The following is an 18372-nucleotide window of genomic DNA, read 5'->3' as shown; positions in this document are numbered from 1 at the left end:
CATCTGCAATCCGACCCCACCACCAAAGACATCTTTCCCTCCCCACCCTTATCTGCTTTCCGGAGGGACAACTCTCTCCGTGACTCCCTTGTCCGCTCCACACTCCCCTCCAGCTCCACCACACCCGGCACTTTTCCCTGCAACCGCAGGAAGTGCTACACCTGCCCCCATACCTCCTCCCTCACCCCCATCCCAGGCCCCAAGAAGACTTTCCACATCAAGCAGATGTTCACCTGCACATCTGCCAATGTGGTATACTGCATCCGCTGTACCCGGTGTGGCTTCCTCTACATCGGGGAAACCAAGCGGAGACTCGGGGACCGCTTTGCAGAACACTTACGCTCGGTTCGCAACAAACAACTGCACCTCCCAGTCGCGAACCATTTCAACTCCCCCTCCCATTCCTCAGACGACATGTCCATCCTGGGCCTCCTGCAGTGCCACAACGATGCCACCCGAAGGTTGCAGGAACAGCAACTCATATTCCGCTTGGGAACCCTGCAGCCCAATGGTATCAATGTGGATTTCACAAGTTTCAAAATCTCCCCTCCCCCCACCGCATCCCAAAACCAGTCCAGCTCGTCCCTGCCTCCCTAACCTGTTCTTCCTCCCACCTATCCCCTCCTCCCACCTCAAGCCGCACCTCCATCTCCTACCGACCAACCTCATCCCGCCCCCTTGACCTGTCCGTCCTCCCTGGACTGACCTATCCCCTTCCTAACTCCCTACCTACACTCACCTTTACTGGCTCCATCCCCGCCTCTTCGACCTGTCTGTTTCCTCTCCACCTATCCTCTCCTCTATCCATCTTCTATCCGCCTCCCACTCTCTCCCTATTTATTTCAGAACCCCCTTCCCCTCCTCCTTTTCTGATGAAGGGTCTAGGCCCGAAACGTCAGCCTCTCTGCTCCTATGATGCTGCTTGGCCTGCTGTGTTCATCCAGCCCTGCACCTTGTTGTCTCAGATTCTCCAGCATCTGCAGTTCCTACTATCTTTAACTTAATCAAACTTCGTGCCATATCTGAACTCAAGTCCTGTCCACTGCTCATCTCTGTGTCCATCAGTGCAGCATTTTTTAAAAAATGCTCACCCTCCTGTTGGAGTACCTCCTTGGTCTCACCCATCCCTACCCCGACTCCCCCAAAACCCCCTGGAGCCCTGTATTCCCCTCTAGTTTTTGAGCATCCCTCACTTGCACTGCTTGTGGCTGTGTGGCTCTGAACCTTTGGAATTCTCAATTCTTGTTCCTCCTCTAAGGTTCTTCTTAAAGTCTCCATTTTGATACAGTGGCTTGTTATCGATCACAATATAACCTGCTTTGTCTCCATGTCAATATTTATCTGGTGAACATAGAACATAGAACATTACAGCGCAGTACAGGCCCTTCGGCCCTCGATGTTGCGCCGACCTGTGAAACCAATCTGAAGCCCATCTAACCTAAACTATTCCATTATCATCCATATGTTTATCCAATGACCATTTAAATGCCCTTAAAGTGGGCGAGTCTACTATTTTTGCAGGCAGGGCATTCCACGCCCTTACTACTCTCTGAGTAAAGAACCTACCTCTGACATCTGTCTTATATCTATCACCCCTCAATTTAAAGCTATGTCCCCTCGTGCTAGCCATCACCATCCGAGGAAAAAGGCTCCCACTGTCCACTCTATCTAATCCTCTGATCATCTTGTATGTCTCTATCAAGTCACCTCTTAACCTTCTTCTCTCTAACGAAAACAGCCTCAAAACCCTCAGCCTTTCCTCATAAGACCTTCCCTCCATACCAGGCAACATCCTGGTAAATCTCCTCTGCACCCTTTCCAATGCTTCCACATCCTTCCTATAATGCGGTGACCAGAACTGTACGCAATACTCCAAGTGCGGCCACACCAGAGTTTTGTACAGCTGCAACATGACCTCATGGCTCCGAAACTCAATCCCTCCACCAATAAAACCTAACACACCGTACGCCTTCTTAACAACGCTATCAACCTGGGTGGCAACTTTCAGTGATCTATGCACATGGACACCGAGATCTTTCTGCTCATCCACACTACCAAGAATCTTACCATTAGCCCAGTACTCTGTATTCCTGTTTCTATGAAGCACATAAGGACAAGTTTACTCCAGAGTGCCGCATAAATGCCAGTTGTTGCAGTAAGGTTTTCTCCTCCTGTTGAAGGTCCCATGGTCACTGTTTACCTTCTGATACCTTGCCCAGGTAACCACCTGTGGGCCTTTGCCAGTGTATCTGCTGGTTCAATTGTGATGGCTACAGCAGTCGAATAGGACCCTGAATTTGGCCAGTGCCCAAGTGGGGGTCGGTGTTAAGCAGGGGGAACGGGATGATAATGATGGGTAGGGAATGCTGAATGATTCCCCACCACATCCTTCCACAAACCTCCCCTGGTGCACCAACACTGCTGGAATTACAGATGGGCTTTTGTGAGATTAAGTGGATAGCACTGGCTGTAAAGGTTATGATCAATGCTGTTCACATGCGGCACTGAGTCACTTCTGAGACAGTGTCAAACCAGTCCCTAATGATCTCTTGGAGAGTGCCCAGTTACGCACTAACTACCAGTCAGAGTCACAGAAGTCTTACAGCACAGAAGGGAGGCTGTTTATTACATTTTGTCTGCACTAGCTCTTCAAAAGGGGCATCATTGGCACTAGGTAATCTGTAATTCACCCCCCCCCAATACCATTGCAGATTATTTTTATCCAAATACTTGTCCAATCCTCAAATTGGACCAGCCTCCATCACATTTCCAGGCAGTGCATTCCATCACCTAATGACCTGTTCAGCAAAAAATGTGTTTTCTTTCTTCATCTTAGCCTTGCTTCTTGTAAATAACGTTTAAATCTGTACACCCTTGTTCCTTTTTAACAAGTGGGAACTGTTTCTCCCTGTCTACTCGACCTCGCCTGCTCATGATTTTAAGGAATCAGGAATGACAGAAGGATGTTTGTGGCTGAGGATTGTAAAGAAGTATCCCTTATACCAGTGACTGGGTCACATTGAGACAGGACGGGAGTACAAATGATTGTGACCTTTATTGACATATAGGTAAATTTGGCCAACTCTGCTTAGACCATGGATTGAACTTGAAACCTTCCTGACTTGTATCAGACAGCCCTGCACTGGGCCAAGTCTATTTTAATATGTCATCAGCAGTTATTCATTTTACACAAGGATATTTGCTTGGTATGTGCCTAAGATCAATTAGTCATCGCATCCACATGTTTTCTGAGTGGTTACCAGCTTTCCCATCATTAACACAATTCCCACTTTGTGTTTTGATATTGGTTACAGCTTTACCCACGTTATGGAGTTGGAGGTCAGTGGCAGCTCAGAAATACAGTTGGCTGGTTTGATTAAACCATATTCAGCTTATACATGAAAAGGCAAAATGTTGCTGGGTGATGAGGAAAAGCTGTGTGAAATAACTGCACAGAGGCTGGTATCCCATCACTAAGTCACCCTCTATTTGCACATGGGCAGTCCTTGACAGTGACCCAGCTCTCTGAGTGAACAGAACCTGTGACACTCCTGTTTACATATCTGTCAGCCAGGGCTCCCTGATTGGGGCTGTTAACATGGTCCAATCAGGGAACTCCTATCACCTGGCTGACCTCATTACAATCTGGGACAAATTGGAGAGCTGTTTCAAGGAGCTAGCACAGAAGTGATGGGCTGATTGGCCGTCTTTGACACTGGCAGATTCTCTACTGATTTGGGGAAGCGTTTCCTCACTTGCTATTTTGATGCACGTGTGCACGGCAACCATTGTATTCTAGTTTGTGTTTCTCCAAAGCTCCGTTTCTTTTATGGGATGCTAAGAAAGTTAGCATCTGTTGTCCATCCCTAATTTCCCTTGAACTGATTGAGGTGGCCCCAGCAATTCAGGAATCGGTTAAGAGTCGGCCACGTTATTATGGGTCTGGCGTCACATGTAGGCCAGACCAGGTAAGGATGGCAGTTTCCTTCCCTCAGGACTTCAGTGAACCGGATGGTCTGTTTGCTACAATCCATGATGGTTGGTATGGTCACCATCACTGGGCTTTGTGTTGTATTCAAGATTTTATGAACTATATCTAAATTCTACCAACTGTCATGGTGGGATTTGAACCTCTGTCCCAAGAACGTTTACCTGGACCTCTGGATAACTAAGCTAATGACATTACCACTACACCACTATCTTCCAAGACAAGGGGCCCTTATGAATTTCTTGGGGGGTGGGTGGAAGTCTTCCATGGGACGTGCACGTCTCTGGCTGGGTCAACATTAATTGCCCAGTGCTGCAATACTCTCGAGAGCCACTTCCTGGGACCGCTGCTGTCCCTGAGGTTAGTGTGGGGGCACCCTCAGTGCTGTCAGAAAGGGAGCTCCGGGGGATTTGATCCAGTGACCGTGAAGAATGGCGATATATTTCCAAGTCAGGATTGTGTGGGGCTTGGAGGGGAACTTGGAGGGGCTGGTGTACCTGAGTATCTGCTGTTGTCTATTGAAGTTGTAGTGGTCAAGGGTTTGGCAGGTGCTGTTGTAGAAGGTGTACTGTGTGGTTTCAGTGCTTCCTTTTACCGGTACACACTGCTCCTTCCGGACTAGACAACATGGTGCAGAAGTTGTGCAGTTGGAGGATGTTCACTCGTCTCTAATGTCATTCTCTCCATTTTAATTGCAAAATGTGGAATTAGGGTTGAACACATTGGGAGGTGGAATTGCTGGGAGAGAGGATTCTGAAATGTTGCTGCCTCACTGTGGTTTCCTCTTCCTCTTCCCGTTCACGACCTCATTGCTAATGAACCTCTTCAATGCTTAGCAATTAGCTCAGGCACAAGACAGGAAAGCTGTGACAAACCAACGTTTCCTTTACTGTATCCCAATGACCTGGCCCAGAGGAACAACTTCCTCAGCACATGATCTTTATCCTTTTCCGCACCATTTCCCAAAATGGGTCTTTGTTGCTGCATTAGGGATACACTCCAGTCCGGGCTGACACTGCCCAAACCCGTTTCACACTGAACCTTCACAGTTAGCGATTGTGAGAGGCAATCATCAGTCTACAATAGATTGCAGCACGGCTCTGAGACAGAGGATACTGAATCTGACCCACAGATCAAGCAGCATGCAGCTGTTTTCCCTCCTTTCACTCGCCAGTGTCCTCCACCCCAACTCCTCCACAAACCAGGCATCTGACCCAGTCTTTAAATTTGAAACCTTTGCTCCTTCCTATAAATCTGACTCAAAACAAAACCCACATTTATGGCCGATGCTGTCCTTTCCTGAACCCTACCGAATCCCTGGAACTAAAGATTTTGCAGAGAGCGGGACTAAAATATTTAATAATCTGACAAAGGGGTAAGTGTTTTACACAAGTGTAGACACCAGATCAGAGCTTGATGTCTTCAAATTAAAGCAAATATAAAGCCGTTTTATACACTATAGTGTCGTACAGCATGGAAACAGACCCTTCGGTCCAACTTGACCATGCCAACCATAATCCCAAACTAAACTAGTCCCACCTGCCTGCACTTGGCTCACGTCCCTCCAAACCCTTCCTATTCATGAACTTATCCAATTGTCTTTTAAATGTTCTTACAGTACCTGTGTCCACCACTTCCTGTGGAAGTTTGTTACACGTATGAACCACTCTGTGTAAAAAAAAAAAAAATTGCCCTGATGTCCTTTTTAAATCTTTCTCCTCTCACCTTAAAAATATGCTCCTAGTCTTGAAATCCCCTGACCTTGGGAAAAGAAACCTGCTCTTTAAAGAAAGAAATGTATGCATTTATGTAGTGCCCTTCATGCCCACTAGGCATCTCTGAGTACTTTAGAGCCAATCAAGTACTTTTTGAAGTATAATCCCTGCAATAATGCAGGAAAAGTGACAACAAGTTGCTGGAGCATGCTGTGCTCAGTAAACAATGTGATAATGGCACAATAAGTCTGTATTTTGTTTTGTGATGTTGATTGGGGGGTAAATACTGAAGAGGAACAGACCACCTTACACTTGAAACAATGACCCGGGATATTGTCTTTTTCTGAGCAGCGGATCTAATCTGAAAGAAAGTGCTGCCAACAGTGCAATACTCCTCAACACTGCACTGGATTGTTAGGGCTTGCTTTTGTGCTCAAGACCTGCAGTGGAAGTTTTTTTTCATTTTATTCACTTAGAGTCAGAGCCGTACAGCACAGAAACAGACTCTTCGGTCCAACTTATCCATGCCGATCAGATAACCTAAATAAATCTAGTCCCAATGGCCAGCATTTGGCCCATATCCCTCTTAAACCCTTCCTATTCATATACCCATCCAGATGCCTTTTAAATGCTGTAACTGTACCAGCCTCCACCACATCCTCTGGCAGCTCATTCCATACACGCACCACCCTCTGTGTGAAAAAGTTGCCCCTTAGGTCCCTTTTAAATCTTTCCCCTCTCACCTTAAACCCATTCCCCTCTAGTTTTGGACTCCCCCACCCTGGGGAAAATCCATGGCTATTTACCCTATCCATGCCCCTCATGATTTGTGGGACATGGGTGTCGCTGGCTGGGCCAGCATTTATTGCCCGTCCCTAGTTGCCCTTGAGAAGGTGATGAGCTGCCTTCTTGAACTGCTGCAGTCCACCTGCTGTGGGTTGACCCACAATGCCATTAGGGAGGGAATTCCAGGATTTTGACCCAGCGACGCTGAAGTAACTGCAATATGTTTTGAAGTCAGGATAGTGAGTGACTTCGAGGGGAACTTGGAGGTGGTGGTGTTCCCATGTATCTGCTGCCCTTGTCCTTCTAGATGGAAGTGATCGTGGATTTAGAAGGTGCTGACTGAGGATCTTTGGTGAATTTCTGCAGTGCATCTTGTAGATAGTAACAGCAGGGTGTACTGAACTTCAGAGTTGGAGAGAGTGGATGTTTGCGAATGTGTGGCCTGTTTAATCCTGGATGGTGTCAAGCTTCCTGAGTGTTGTTGGAGCTGCACCCATCCAGGCAAGTGGGGAGTATTCCATCACACTCCTGACTTGTGCCTTGTAGATGATAGACAGGCTTTGGACGTTAAACTTGAACATTATGACTCCATGACGGGTGTTCAACCAATTGATCCACAGCTGGCACACTTTTTATTACAACGATAGTCTGTTCAGGCAGGATAATTGGGCAGTAAAGTTTTCCATTTAACTGTAGGAAAATGTTGGCCTTTGGTCAGCAAGGAGAAACCTTCTGTTTCTGCCTGAGTTTTTGGAATTCTTAAACTAGTGACAGCCAAGAGGAATGGGAAGACTTAACCCCTTCACAGCTGGGGCAGGAGTTCTGTATTGACATCAGAAATATGACAAAACCACAGACTACTCTTTAGTTCCAAGCAGAATTTTTTGGATTATAAAACTCTAGCTTGGAAAGCTCTTAATTCCACAGCTTCACAACTCTGAGTGAAGAAATTCTTCCTTGCCTCAGTCCTGAATTGCTGACTGTTTATTCTTAGACTGTGACTGATCTTGGTTGTGATCTCAGTTCCATTTTCCTATTCGCATCCCCTCACCCCTTCCAGCTGTAACCCTGGACTCTGTTGCTTATCAACTTGGCCTTGAATAAATCTCGAGACCTGATCTCTGGTACCTTCTGGGGAAGAGAACTCCATATTCCCACAACCCTCCGAGTGAAAAGATTTCTGTCATAAAAACAGAAACCTTGTTTTAAGAATACAATGTCCCTTTTATCTCCACCCTCACGATATCCACCCTGCCCAGCCCTCTCAGGATCTTTCAATGTTTCAAAAGGATCGCCTTCATTTTTCTAAAATTCAAGTTAAGTACACCTGACCTATCCAAACCTCCTCCTTTATAAAATCATTCCCCCACCAGCCCCGGGGAATGAGTTGGGCATAGGAACAGGAGTAGGCCATTCAGCCCGTCGAGTCTGCTCACCCATTCAATATAATCACGACTGATCAAGCATTTCACTGCCTTTTACCCACACCATCCCCGTAATCCTGTCCAGCACTGGTAATCACAAGTCTATCAACCGCGACTTTAAATATACTCAAAGACTGAGCTGCCACGGCCCTCTGGGGAAGAGAATTCCAAACTTTCACCACCCCGGCGAGTAAAAAGATTTCTTCCCCATCTCAGTCTGAAATGGCACTACAATTATCTTCAAATTGCGCTGCCTAGTTCTAGACTCCCCAACCTGGGGAAATATCTACATCATAGATTTGCAGTGTTTCTTTCAATGTAATGCCATCCTTATTAGCCACAGATGATGCATCCTTCTTGTATAGGACTTTGGTTCAACCACATTTGGAATACTGCGTACAGTTCTGGTCGCCACATTACCAAAAGGATGTGGATGCTTTGGAGAGGGTGCAGAGGAGGTTCACCAGGATGTTGCCTGGTATGGAGGGCGCTAGCTATGAAGAGAGGTTGAGTAGATTAGGATTATTTACATTAGAAAGATGGAGGTTGAGGAGGGACCTGATTGAGGTCTACAAAATCATGAGAGGTACAGACAGGGTGGATAGCAAGAAGCTTTTTCCCAGAGTGGGGGACTCAATTACTCGGGGTCACGATTTCAAGGTGAGAGGAGAAAAGTTTAAGGGAGATAGGCGTGGAAAGTTCTTTACGCAGTGGGTGGTGGGTGCCTGGAACGCATTGCCAGCGGAGGTGGTAGAGGCGGGCACGATAGCGTCATTTAAGATGTATCTAGACAGATACATGAATGGGCAGGAAGTAGAGGGATACAGATCCTTGGAAAATAGGCGACAGGTTTAGACAGAGGATCTGGATCGGCGCAGCTTGGAGGGCCGAAGGGCCTGTTCCTGTGCTGTAATTTTCTTTGTTCTTTGTTCTTTGTTCTCTTTCGCACTCACTGGGATAAATCTTTGTTGAGGGTCATTAAATATCAAATTAAAGTTTCCCACTACAACTCTAGCTTTTAACCTTGTTTCTCAGCTCTGCTTTCACACCCTCCCCTTCCTCCGGCTTTAAGCCCTCGTCATGGATCCGTATTCCTCTCTATCAAACAGGGCGTGAAACTTTGGATTTGGTCACACCTTTGAAACTAAATTTACCCTGTTGTTTTTTCACATAGGTTAACACCTCTGTTAATAAAGCCAACGACAGAGGAATTCCTTGGGAATGAGTAAATTGTTTGTGACCAATCTGGCACAACATCACATCAGCCTGTGTGATTTTCTTTTTTTCCTTTGCTTTTCGTTTGCATGGAAATAGATCAGTTGAGCCGCAGCTAGTGAACAAGGTGATTTTAGAAAGGTAAATTGGAAGGGTTATCACCCCTTCTCTAACCCAAAGTGTAATCTAACCTGGGAGTATGAGAAACAGTGGCGGATATTGCAGGAGGAACTCGGCAGTAATTGTGGAGGGAGAGAGCAGGGTCAACATTTCGAGTCTGATGATCCCTCTCCTGAATGGGAACATCTGAAGCTGCCAAGTTGAGGGAAAGAAATCTCCCATTGATGACCGCTGACACCTTTCATCTTGATGTTGGAGAAAGAGGTGTTACTGTGAAAGTAAAAGATGCTGGACCAGGTCAGGCAGCATCTGTGTGGAGAGAGAGAGCAAGCTAAGCCAGCTCTGATGAAAAGTCATCGAGACTCAAGTTGTTAGCTTTCTCTCTCTCGCACCCCTACCTCCCCACCCCCTCTCCGTGGAAGCTGCCTGACCCGCTGCGATCTCCAGCATTTTTCTTCTCCGTACAGATTCTGCATCTGCAGTAATTTGCTCCTACACGGTCTTGCTCGGTCGGTGCAATGTGATGTCTCACTGTTTCCTTCGCACCTCGCTCCTTGGACGGTACCTTTGTCTCCCACCCTCTCCCTTTTTGGCCTCTAAAACCTTTGCTTTCCTTTCATCCTCTTCTTCTTCTTTGTTACTTTGCTTTCCCACGATGGTATCACAGTTAACTGGTTGCAGGGAATCAGAAAGAAGACAGGAGGAAAAGGAATATGTATGCGCGTCCTGTTAACCTCAATGGGACAGCTCGATTTTAAGATGGTTTAAAAAGGCATATAACAACTATTCTTTTGGCTGAGGCACAGATGGTGAGTAGGGTGGATGTACTGGTACTGTGTACTGGGAGGATGTACCGGTACTGTGTAAACACTAATTAGACTCCAGCAGCAATTTTGTGTACGTTTACATTGGAGAGTGTGCAGAAGTAATTTACAAGGGTGTTGCCAAGGCTGGAGGTGATGAGAAAAGCTTGAAGGTGGGAGGTGGTGGTAGTGTGACTGCCCTAATAATCATAGAATCCCTACAGTGTGGAAAGAGGCCATTCAGCCCATCAGGTCTGCCATGAGCCTCCAAAGAGCATCCCACCCCCTATTCCTGTTACCCTGCATTTCTCATGGCTAATCCACTCAGCCTGCACATCTTTGGATTGTGGGAGGAAACTGGAGCAAACCCACACGCAGACACGGGGAGAATGTGCAAACTCCACACAGTCAGTTGCCTGAGGGTGGAATCAAACCCAGGTCCCTGGTGCTGAGAGGCAGCAGCGCTAACCTCTGAGCCACTGCGCCACCCTGTGTTTTGTAGATGTTTTGTCATCACATGTGATTGTTAACTTTCTACATTTGATCACGATAAGAATCAACACACAAATAACTGCGAGACCCAGGTTCAAATCCCACCATGACAGCTGGTGGAATTTGAAACTGGTTAATAAAAAAAAAATCTCTGGGAAATGCAAGCTCGTCTCTGTGTTGGTGAGCATTAACTTATCATTGATTCACTGTAAAAATTCATTGAGCTCACTAATGCCCTCGAAGCAAGGAAATCTACTGTTCTTGCCTGGCCTGACCCACACCACAGCTCTGTGATTGGCTGTCGGCTCTCCACTGAAATGGCCGAGCCAACCACTCCGTTCAAGGGCTTTCAGGGCTGGGGAATAAATGCCAGCCTTGCCAGTGATGTCCACATCCCACAAAAGGAACACGTTTTTATTCTTTTCCACATGAGTGGAGGAGGCTAAGTCGTGACTTTGTTGCCTAAAACTTTAATTCCAATAAAATTGAGTGGCCTGGACGGGAGAAATTAAGGGGCTGGGGGGAGTGGCACCGATTTACCTTAGCAGAGGAATCAAAATCCAGAGGTCAAACACTCAAAGTAAATTAGTTGAAGGATTATAAAGTCAAAGTGCGAACTTTTCATTTCACTGTCATTGGGGAGCCACTGCCTGACAAGGAGGGGGAAGACAGAAAGGACGTCAATGTCCAATTGAGGAGAACTGTCCCCTGCAGGGCTACAGATTGTACAAAACCAAAGGTGTAGGCTATCGGGCCCCGCAGGTCTGTTCCGCCATTCGCTGACATCACGACTGATCTGATTGTGATCTTAACTCCACTTTCCTGGTTGCCCCTATAATCTCTTGGTTTCCTAGTTGATCAACAACCTGTTTAACTCGGCCTTGAAGACATTCAATAACCCAACCCTGTCTCTACTCTCTAGGGAAGAGCATTCCAAAGATAAACCCTGCCCTGAGAGAAGAAATTCCTTGGAACTGGAAGGTCCCTTAATTTGAACTGCTCTACCTTGTTCCACATCACCCCCATGAGACCAAGTATTTATCCTGTGAAGCTCCCTCAGAATCTTCTCTGTTTCAATACTAAACTCCAATGAGTATAGGCCCAACTTTTACCTTTATAAGACAAACCTCTTTATCCCAGTGAAACTTGTCTGAACTGCTTCCAATGCAAGTTTTTCCTGAAGTACAGAGACAGAAACAGGGCGCAGTACTGGAGGTGCAGCGTCACCACTGCCCTGTGGCAAGACATCCCTCCTTTTATACTCTAATCCTTCTGGTAAATTTCATTTGCCTTCTATTGCCTTTTCCTGTACGCTAATGCTTTGTAATTCACATGCAAGGGTATGCAAATCCCACTTACCCTGCAGCATTCTGTAGTCTTTCTCTATTGATCGAGTCCTACAGCATGGAAGCAGACTTTTTGGTCCATTAGTCCATGTCAACCATAATCCCAAACTAAACTAGTCCTACCTGCGCATGTTAAACCCATATCCCTCCAAACATTTCTTATTCATGTACACATCCAAATGTCTTTTAAATATAACTTTACCCACATTCAGCACTTCCTTTGGAAGTTCATTCCACACATGAACCACTCTTTATGTATAAAAGTTGTCCCTCATGTCCATTTTGAATCTTCCTCCTCTCATGTTTAAAAATATGCTCCCTAGTTTTAAACTCCCCCACCCTAGGGAAAAGACCTTTGCTAATCACCTTATCTATGCCCCTCGTGATTTTATAAACGTCTAATAAGGTCACACCTCAGCCTCCTCTGGTCCCAGCCTTTTCTTATAACTCTAACCTGTCAATTTGTAATGGTCTACCTTTCCAACAACCAAAGTGGAAAATCTTGGATGTTTCCACATAATAGTCCATTTGACCAATTCTTTTTCCACTCCCTTAACCAATCAACAGCTCTCTGTGGACTCCTTGTATCTTCATCACCACTTGCCTTCCTACTTGTCCTTGTACCATCACCAATTTTGGCCACAGTTCAGCCTGTACTTTAATCCAGATCATTAACATCGATCATATATCGTGGAGGCCCCAGCACTGAATACTCCGTCTGCTAGTTATACATAAATAAACCAGAGAATGCTGGAGAAACTCTGCAGGTCTGGCAGCATCTGTGGAGAGAGAAATAGTTAACATTTCATGTCTGGTATGATTTTATTACAGTTATATTAGACTTGAAATGTTAACTCTCTTTCTGTCTCCATAGATGCTACCAGACCTGCTGAGTTTCTCCAGCATTCTCTGGTTTTATTTTGGATTTGTGGCACTTCTTTCATTTTACTAGTTGGAGTTTGTCAACCTGAATCAATCCACTTGTTCTAACTCGGTTTCCTGTTGTTAGCCAGCACCTTTAACCCTGCAAATACATCGAGCCCCAGCACCATGGGCTCTTGCCTTCTGCAGTAAATTGGCACCTCATTGAAAGCCTTTTGCAAGTCTGAATATGTTATGTCTGTTGGTTTTCCCTTATCCACCCTGCTTGTTACATCCTCAAAGAACTCTTGCCAAATTTGTCAAACACCATTTTCCTTTTACAGCACCGTGTTGACGCTTTGCAGAAGGGTGGGGTTAGGCTGGGTAACTCTTTGTCAAGCAGCACAGACAGCAGGCTGAATGGCCTGTTTTGTCCTGTGAATTTTTTAAATGATTTCAATGACCCCAAGGAGAAAAGTAGACCAGCGCCAATAGTGCAGGGCAATGTTACCCGAGCAGTCGTGAAGTGAGTAAGCTGGTTGTGGGTATTTGTTGGTCAACGTACAGAGTGAACTTTCAGCTCGCTCTCTCGTTTGCTCTCTGTGTTCAAAATTCCTGATTCTTGTTTTTGCCGCCTCCTCCTACAGTGCCGCGGGTGTCCTCCTCAAAGTCAAGCTCAACGTGAGGCGGAACTTGAAACTGAACAAGACGATTCCGAAAATCTTCCACGAAGTTGTCCAGAGGCACCCGGACAAGACTGCGCTCATCTTCGAGGGGACCGGCGTTGCCTGGAGCTTCCGGGACCTGGACCAGTTCTCCAACCGAGTGGCCAACTGTTTCCGCCAGCAGGGCTTCCGCACCGGCGATGTGGTGGCGCTGTTCATGGAGAGCAGGAGCGAGTATGTGGGACTGTGGTTGGGGATGGCCAAGCTTGGCGTGGAGGTGGCACTGATTAACTTCAACCTGCGGATGGACGCACTGGCACACTGCATCAACATCTCCAGAGCCAAGGCTATCGTGTTTGGGGGCGAACTGAATGCTGGTAAGTGCAAGGCCATGTTTATTAATAAGCAAGAAAAACCGGAAACGGCTTGTTATGGAATCCTTACAGAGCAGGAAGGGACCATTCGGCCCATTAAGTCTGCACACTGACCCTTCTAAATAAAAAGGCCAGAAAGTTCTCCTGGAACAGTGATTAAAGCCAGAGAGCGAAAGCATCCTGTCTATCCCCATTGCTCTGCATTCCTTGTGGCTAACCCACCTAACCTACACATCCGTGGACTCTATGGACAGTTTAGCATGGCCAATCCACTCTAACCTGCACATCTTTGGACTGTGGGAGGAAACCCACACAGACACGGGGAGAATGTGCAAACTCCACACAGCCAGTCACCCGCAGGTGAAATCAAACCCAGGTCCCTGGCGCCATCAGGCAGCAGTGCTAACCACTGAGCCCCTGTGCCAGTCTCTAGTGTAAGCGTCTTACCTGAGACCAATTTCTAAAATGAAGGAACAAATATAAATGGCATACAGCAACCTGAGCCCAGTTCTTTGGCTGTGTGAACTGTCAAAATGTATAAGGCTCAGAGGATGTTATTGGTTACCCTTGGAGTGATATTTGAACCCAAAGGAAGCTTCCTATTTGTGTCATCATTAATAGTACTTAGTCCCACCACCATATTATTATCCAACTTTACCCTATCTCTGTTTATCTGCATGAAATCCTCACTCATGCACTCACTACCTCCCAGAGTCGACAGTTCTGACATTCTACCCTCTGTAGACTCAACCTCATGCAATACTCTGCTGCCTGTGTCTTCACTCACAGCAGGTCCTATTGCCCATCTCCCCCCTGTGCACACTGGCTCCCTGTCATGCAATATCCTTACTTTAGCATTCTCCTCCTTGTTTTCAAATCTCTCGGTCTCCCCAGCCCTGTAGTCCCCACCACCTGGAAACAAAGGAACTAGAAACAGGAGTAGACCAGCTGCACTGCTCAGCATGACCATGGCTGATCATCCAACTCAGACCCCTGTTCCCACATTCATCCCCCTCCCCACAGCTCTTTTATCCATTCAGCCCTTAGAACTGTATATACCTGCTTCTTGAAAACCTCTCTGAGATACTCCTCTGGTTTTGAACATTTGTTCCATCTGCAATTTGATTGCCAACCATTGGTGGGTGTGTCTTCAGTTGCCTGGGCCCCACACTCTGACAGTCCCTCCCTACACTTCTCCACCTCTCTAACCTGCCTTCATCCTAAAGACTGTTGATTCAAACCTACCTCTTTGACCAAGCTTTCAGTCATCTGATCTAATTTCTCCTTGTGCAGCTCGGTGTCATATTCTGCTTTAACAGACACCGAGTTGGCTTGAGGTCATTCACGATGTTAAAGGTGCTTTGTAAATATAAGTTGTTGCTGGCTGTTTTAATGGTTGCATCAAGATCATTTTTTTAACTGAATCACCATGACTTGAAACTGGTAAAAAGGAACTGAGTAGCTTTACTTAATCAATTTGTGACTTGGTCACTGAGCCGAAGGTGAAAAATTATCAGCTTCATCTGTGGCTTTTGAGCTTCAGTGAACATCACTTATTCATGTTTATATCAGATATCTGCTGGTCTACCATGTTGAAGGATGATCTCTAGTGTTTCCTGCCCTGCATGGTTTTAAGTCAGACAAGTGTCATTGAAGGGTAGACCCTGCAAAAATAAAGAGGATTGCAAAAAGTTAATTCGTGTTTTGTTGAGGCCTCCCTTTTAAATTCCTCTGTTTTCAAATCCCTGCGTTGACTTGTCTCAAGTTGAATAGCCGTGCAGTGAAGGTCGGCATATTTGTTTCATGGCTTTTATCTGCAGAAATACCCTTCACGTAACGTGCACAGTGCAATTTCAGTCAGTTCCCGTAGTCGCTTAGTAGTACAGAACTTGAGTATTGCTGAAGCAAGAGACTTGACCCTTGAATTTTTCCATCTTGCACTCATCAAGACCGAACTGCAACAATACCAAATCTTAAAAGGAGCAACAGTTTATCCTGCACAAGAAGAGTGTGTTGATAGGTAAATGGACTCTGGTAGATGTGTTGCCATTGGAGAATGCACCAGAGGACATGTGAGGAGTAAGGTTTTGTTTACATTTTGGACTTTTAAAATTTTACTTTATACATCTTTCAGCACAATAGTTGCCCAATGTTTTGTTTAAAGTACAAATATTAGTATTGTTTTATGGAAATTGAATTTCAAAATAAATGCAAGCTGTTGTTAATTTCAATGAAGAGTATTCCTTCTAAATTAAAAAGGTCAGAAAGTCCTTCTGGAACAGTGATTAAAGCCAGAGAGCGAAAAGTCTATGAATGCCACTACAAAAGGGTGTGCTTCTCAATTCCCTTGGTGCCTGAAGGGTAGGGGTGTTATTTTTAAAAAATTATTAAATTATTCATTCTTGAGATATGGGCGTTGCTGATTACAGGTGATGCTCTAATTAACTTCTATGGTGGCATTGAGCTGCCGTCTTGAACTGCTGCCATCCATATGGTGTTGGTCTTGCCCAACAATGCATTCTTCTATCACCAGTTGGAGCTTGCTGGACTACTTTAGGATAGTAAAGGCTCAACCACATTGACTGTGGGTCTGGAGTCACATAGGCCAGGCTAGGAAAGGGTGGCAGATTTCCTTCCCACAAGGACGTTTGTGAATAAGATGGTTTTTTTTAACAACAGTCCGATAGCTTTGTGCTCATCATTAATGAGATTAGCATTGTGTTCCCGGTTTGCTGATTAAAATTTATTTTAAATCCCTTAGCTGCTGCAGTGGGATTTGAATTCCTATTTTAGGAGCATTAGTTTGCACCGTTAGGTTGTTAGTCTAGTAAAGCTGTTTCTCTGCTTTCACCCAGTCGGGGGTCACTGGAAAGTCATCCAGGGGCAAATTCTCGGTAACGATCTTTGCTGAAGTGCAGCAGCCCTGCCAGTCAGCCTCCATAAAATTGTCTCCGCTCGGATCCTCTGGTCTGTTTCTCAAGTCTGTTAACTCTCACTGTGTGGTTATACCAATTGAGTCGTTCTAACCTCAATTGAACACTAGTTAGGCCTCAGCTGGAACGTTGGTTTTGGTTCTAGGCACCACGTTTAATGGAAGGTGTCAAGGCCTCGCTGTGAGTGAGGGAAGGCTCAAGAGAATGACAGCAGAAATGAGGGCCTTCACTTACACTGATAGACTGCAGAAGCTGGGGCTATACTCAGAGCAGAGAAGGCAAAGAGGAGATTGGAGAGTGTGTGTCCAAGATCAGAGATGGTCTTGATAGAGTAAATCAGACAAAACTGTTTGCAGAAGAAGGGACAGTTGTTAGGGTTGGATTAAGAACAAAGAACGATACAGCACAGGAACAGGCCCTTCGGCCCTCCAAGCCTGCACTGATGCATTTTGCCCTTCCACACTAAAACTGTCTTCACTTACAGCATCTGTATCCCTCTATTTGTCCTTCTTATTCATGTATTTGTCTAGGTGTTTCTTGAATTGTGAAGGTTTATTATTAATGTGAAGGTTGTTGATTTTTTTTTTAATATCCAAAGTGAAGTCACACATGGCTTTTTTTTTCCCCCATTGCCAGTGACCTACTGGGTATTTTTTCATCCATTTAATGCCACCACTAAATCACCCATGTTGTCCGATATTTTTTTTCTTGTTTTTTTTTGTTTTAATTCATTCACAGGGATGAGGGTGTCATTGGCTGGGCCAGCATTTATTGCCCATCCCCTAATTGCCCAGAGCGCACCACACTGCTGTCGATCTGGAGTCACATGTAGGCCAGACCAAGCAAGGATGGCAGTTTTCTTCCCTAGAAGATGTTAATGAATCGGATGGGTTTTTCTATCAATTGACAAAGGATTTATGGTCATCATTAGACTCTTAATTCCAGAATTTTTTTTAAAAATTGAATTCAAATGCCACCATATGCTGTGGCAGGATTCGAACTGAGGTCCCCAGAACATTACCTGTAGCTGACTAACTGCTCTCTAAAATGGCCACCTGGGTCAAAGGGGCATTGCTGTGGGTCTGGAGTCACTTGTAAACAAGACTAAATAAGGACAACTGATTTCCTTCCATAAAGAACATAAGTAAGCCATATTTTTGTTAGGATAATCTGGTCATTTTGTAACCACTAATGAGACTTGAATTTTATTCCAGGAATTTAAATTCCTCCAGCTGGCAGTCTGGTGTTTTTTTTGAACTTGTGTATTTAAACATTATGCATGAGTCCAGGTTGTTGCATTAGCCTGGTAACGTTCCCAGTGCTTTCATTGTACCCGTACTCCTACACCACTGCACCCCAGCATGAACACAGCATGGCCTGTCTCCTTTTCCAGTTCGCCTTCAGCCTCTCTGTATGAGGTTGAGCCTTTACTTCCTGTTTATTCTGGCTGGTTCCGTCACATTGAAACAAATCCTGGAGGAATTAGGCCGAGAGTGCCGCAAAGTCATTTCAAGTAGGCTCCTTGCAGCCAGCAGAGAGGGATTGTAGTTTCATCTGATCCGTTTCAATCAGTCTCCGAGATAAATCTCTCTATCTGTTTCTCTCTCTATCTGTTTCTCTCTGTTTCTCTCTCTCTCTCTCTCTCTCTCT

At 45.5% G+C, this 18372-nt stretch overlaps 1 protein-coding gene across 1 annotated transcript in view; it reads left to right on the top strand.

Annotated features, from left to right (window-relative positions):
- Positions 1-18372, top strand: part of slc27a4 (solute carrier family 27 member 4) — a 50732-nt gene that overhangs the window by 7622 nt on the left and 24738 nt on the right. Inside the window, exon 2 of the mRNA XM_048613393.1 lies at positions 13398-13792. Coding sequence (XP_048469350.1) covers positions 13398-13792 — 395 coding nt within the window. The remainder of the gene's footprint in view (positions 1-13397; positions 13793-18372) is intronic.

This window comes from Rhincodon typus, chromosome 28 (assembly GCF_021869965.1).
Source record: "Rhincodon typus isolate 14 chromosome 28, sRhiTyp1.1, whole genome shotgun sequence".
Lineage (NCBI taxonomy): Eukaryota > Metazoa > Chordata > Chondrichthyes > Orectolobiformes > Rhincodontidae > Rhincodon > Rhincodon typus.
Note: the sequence above shows the minus strand (reverse complement) of the source record. Positions and strands in the feature narration are given on the sequence as shown.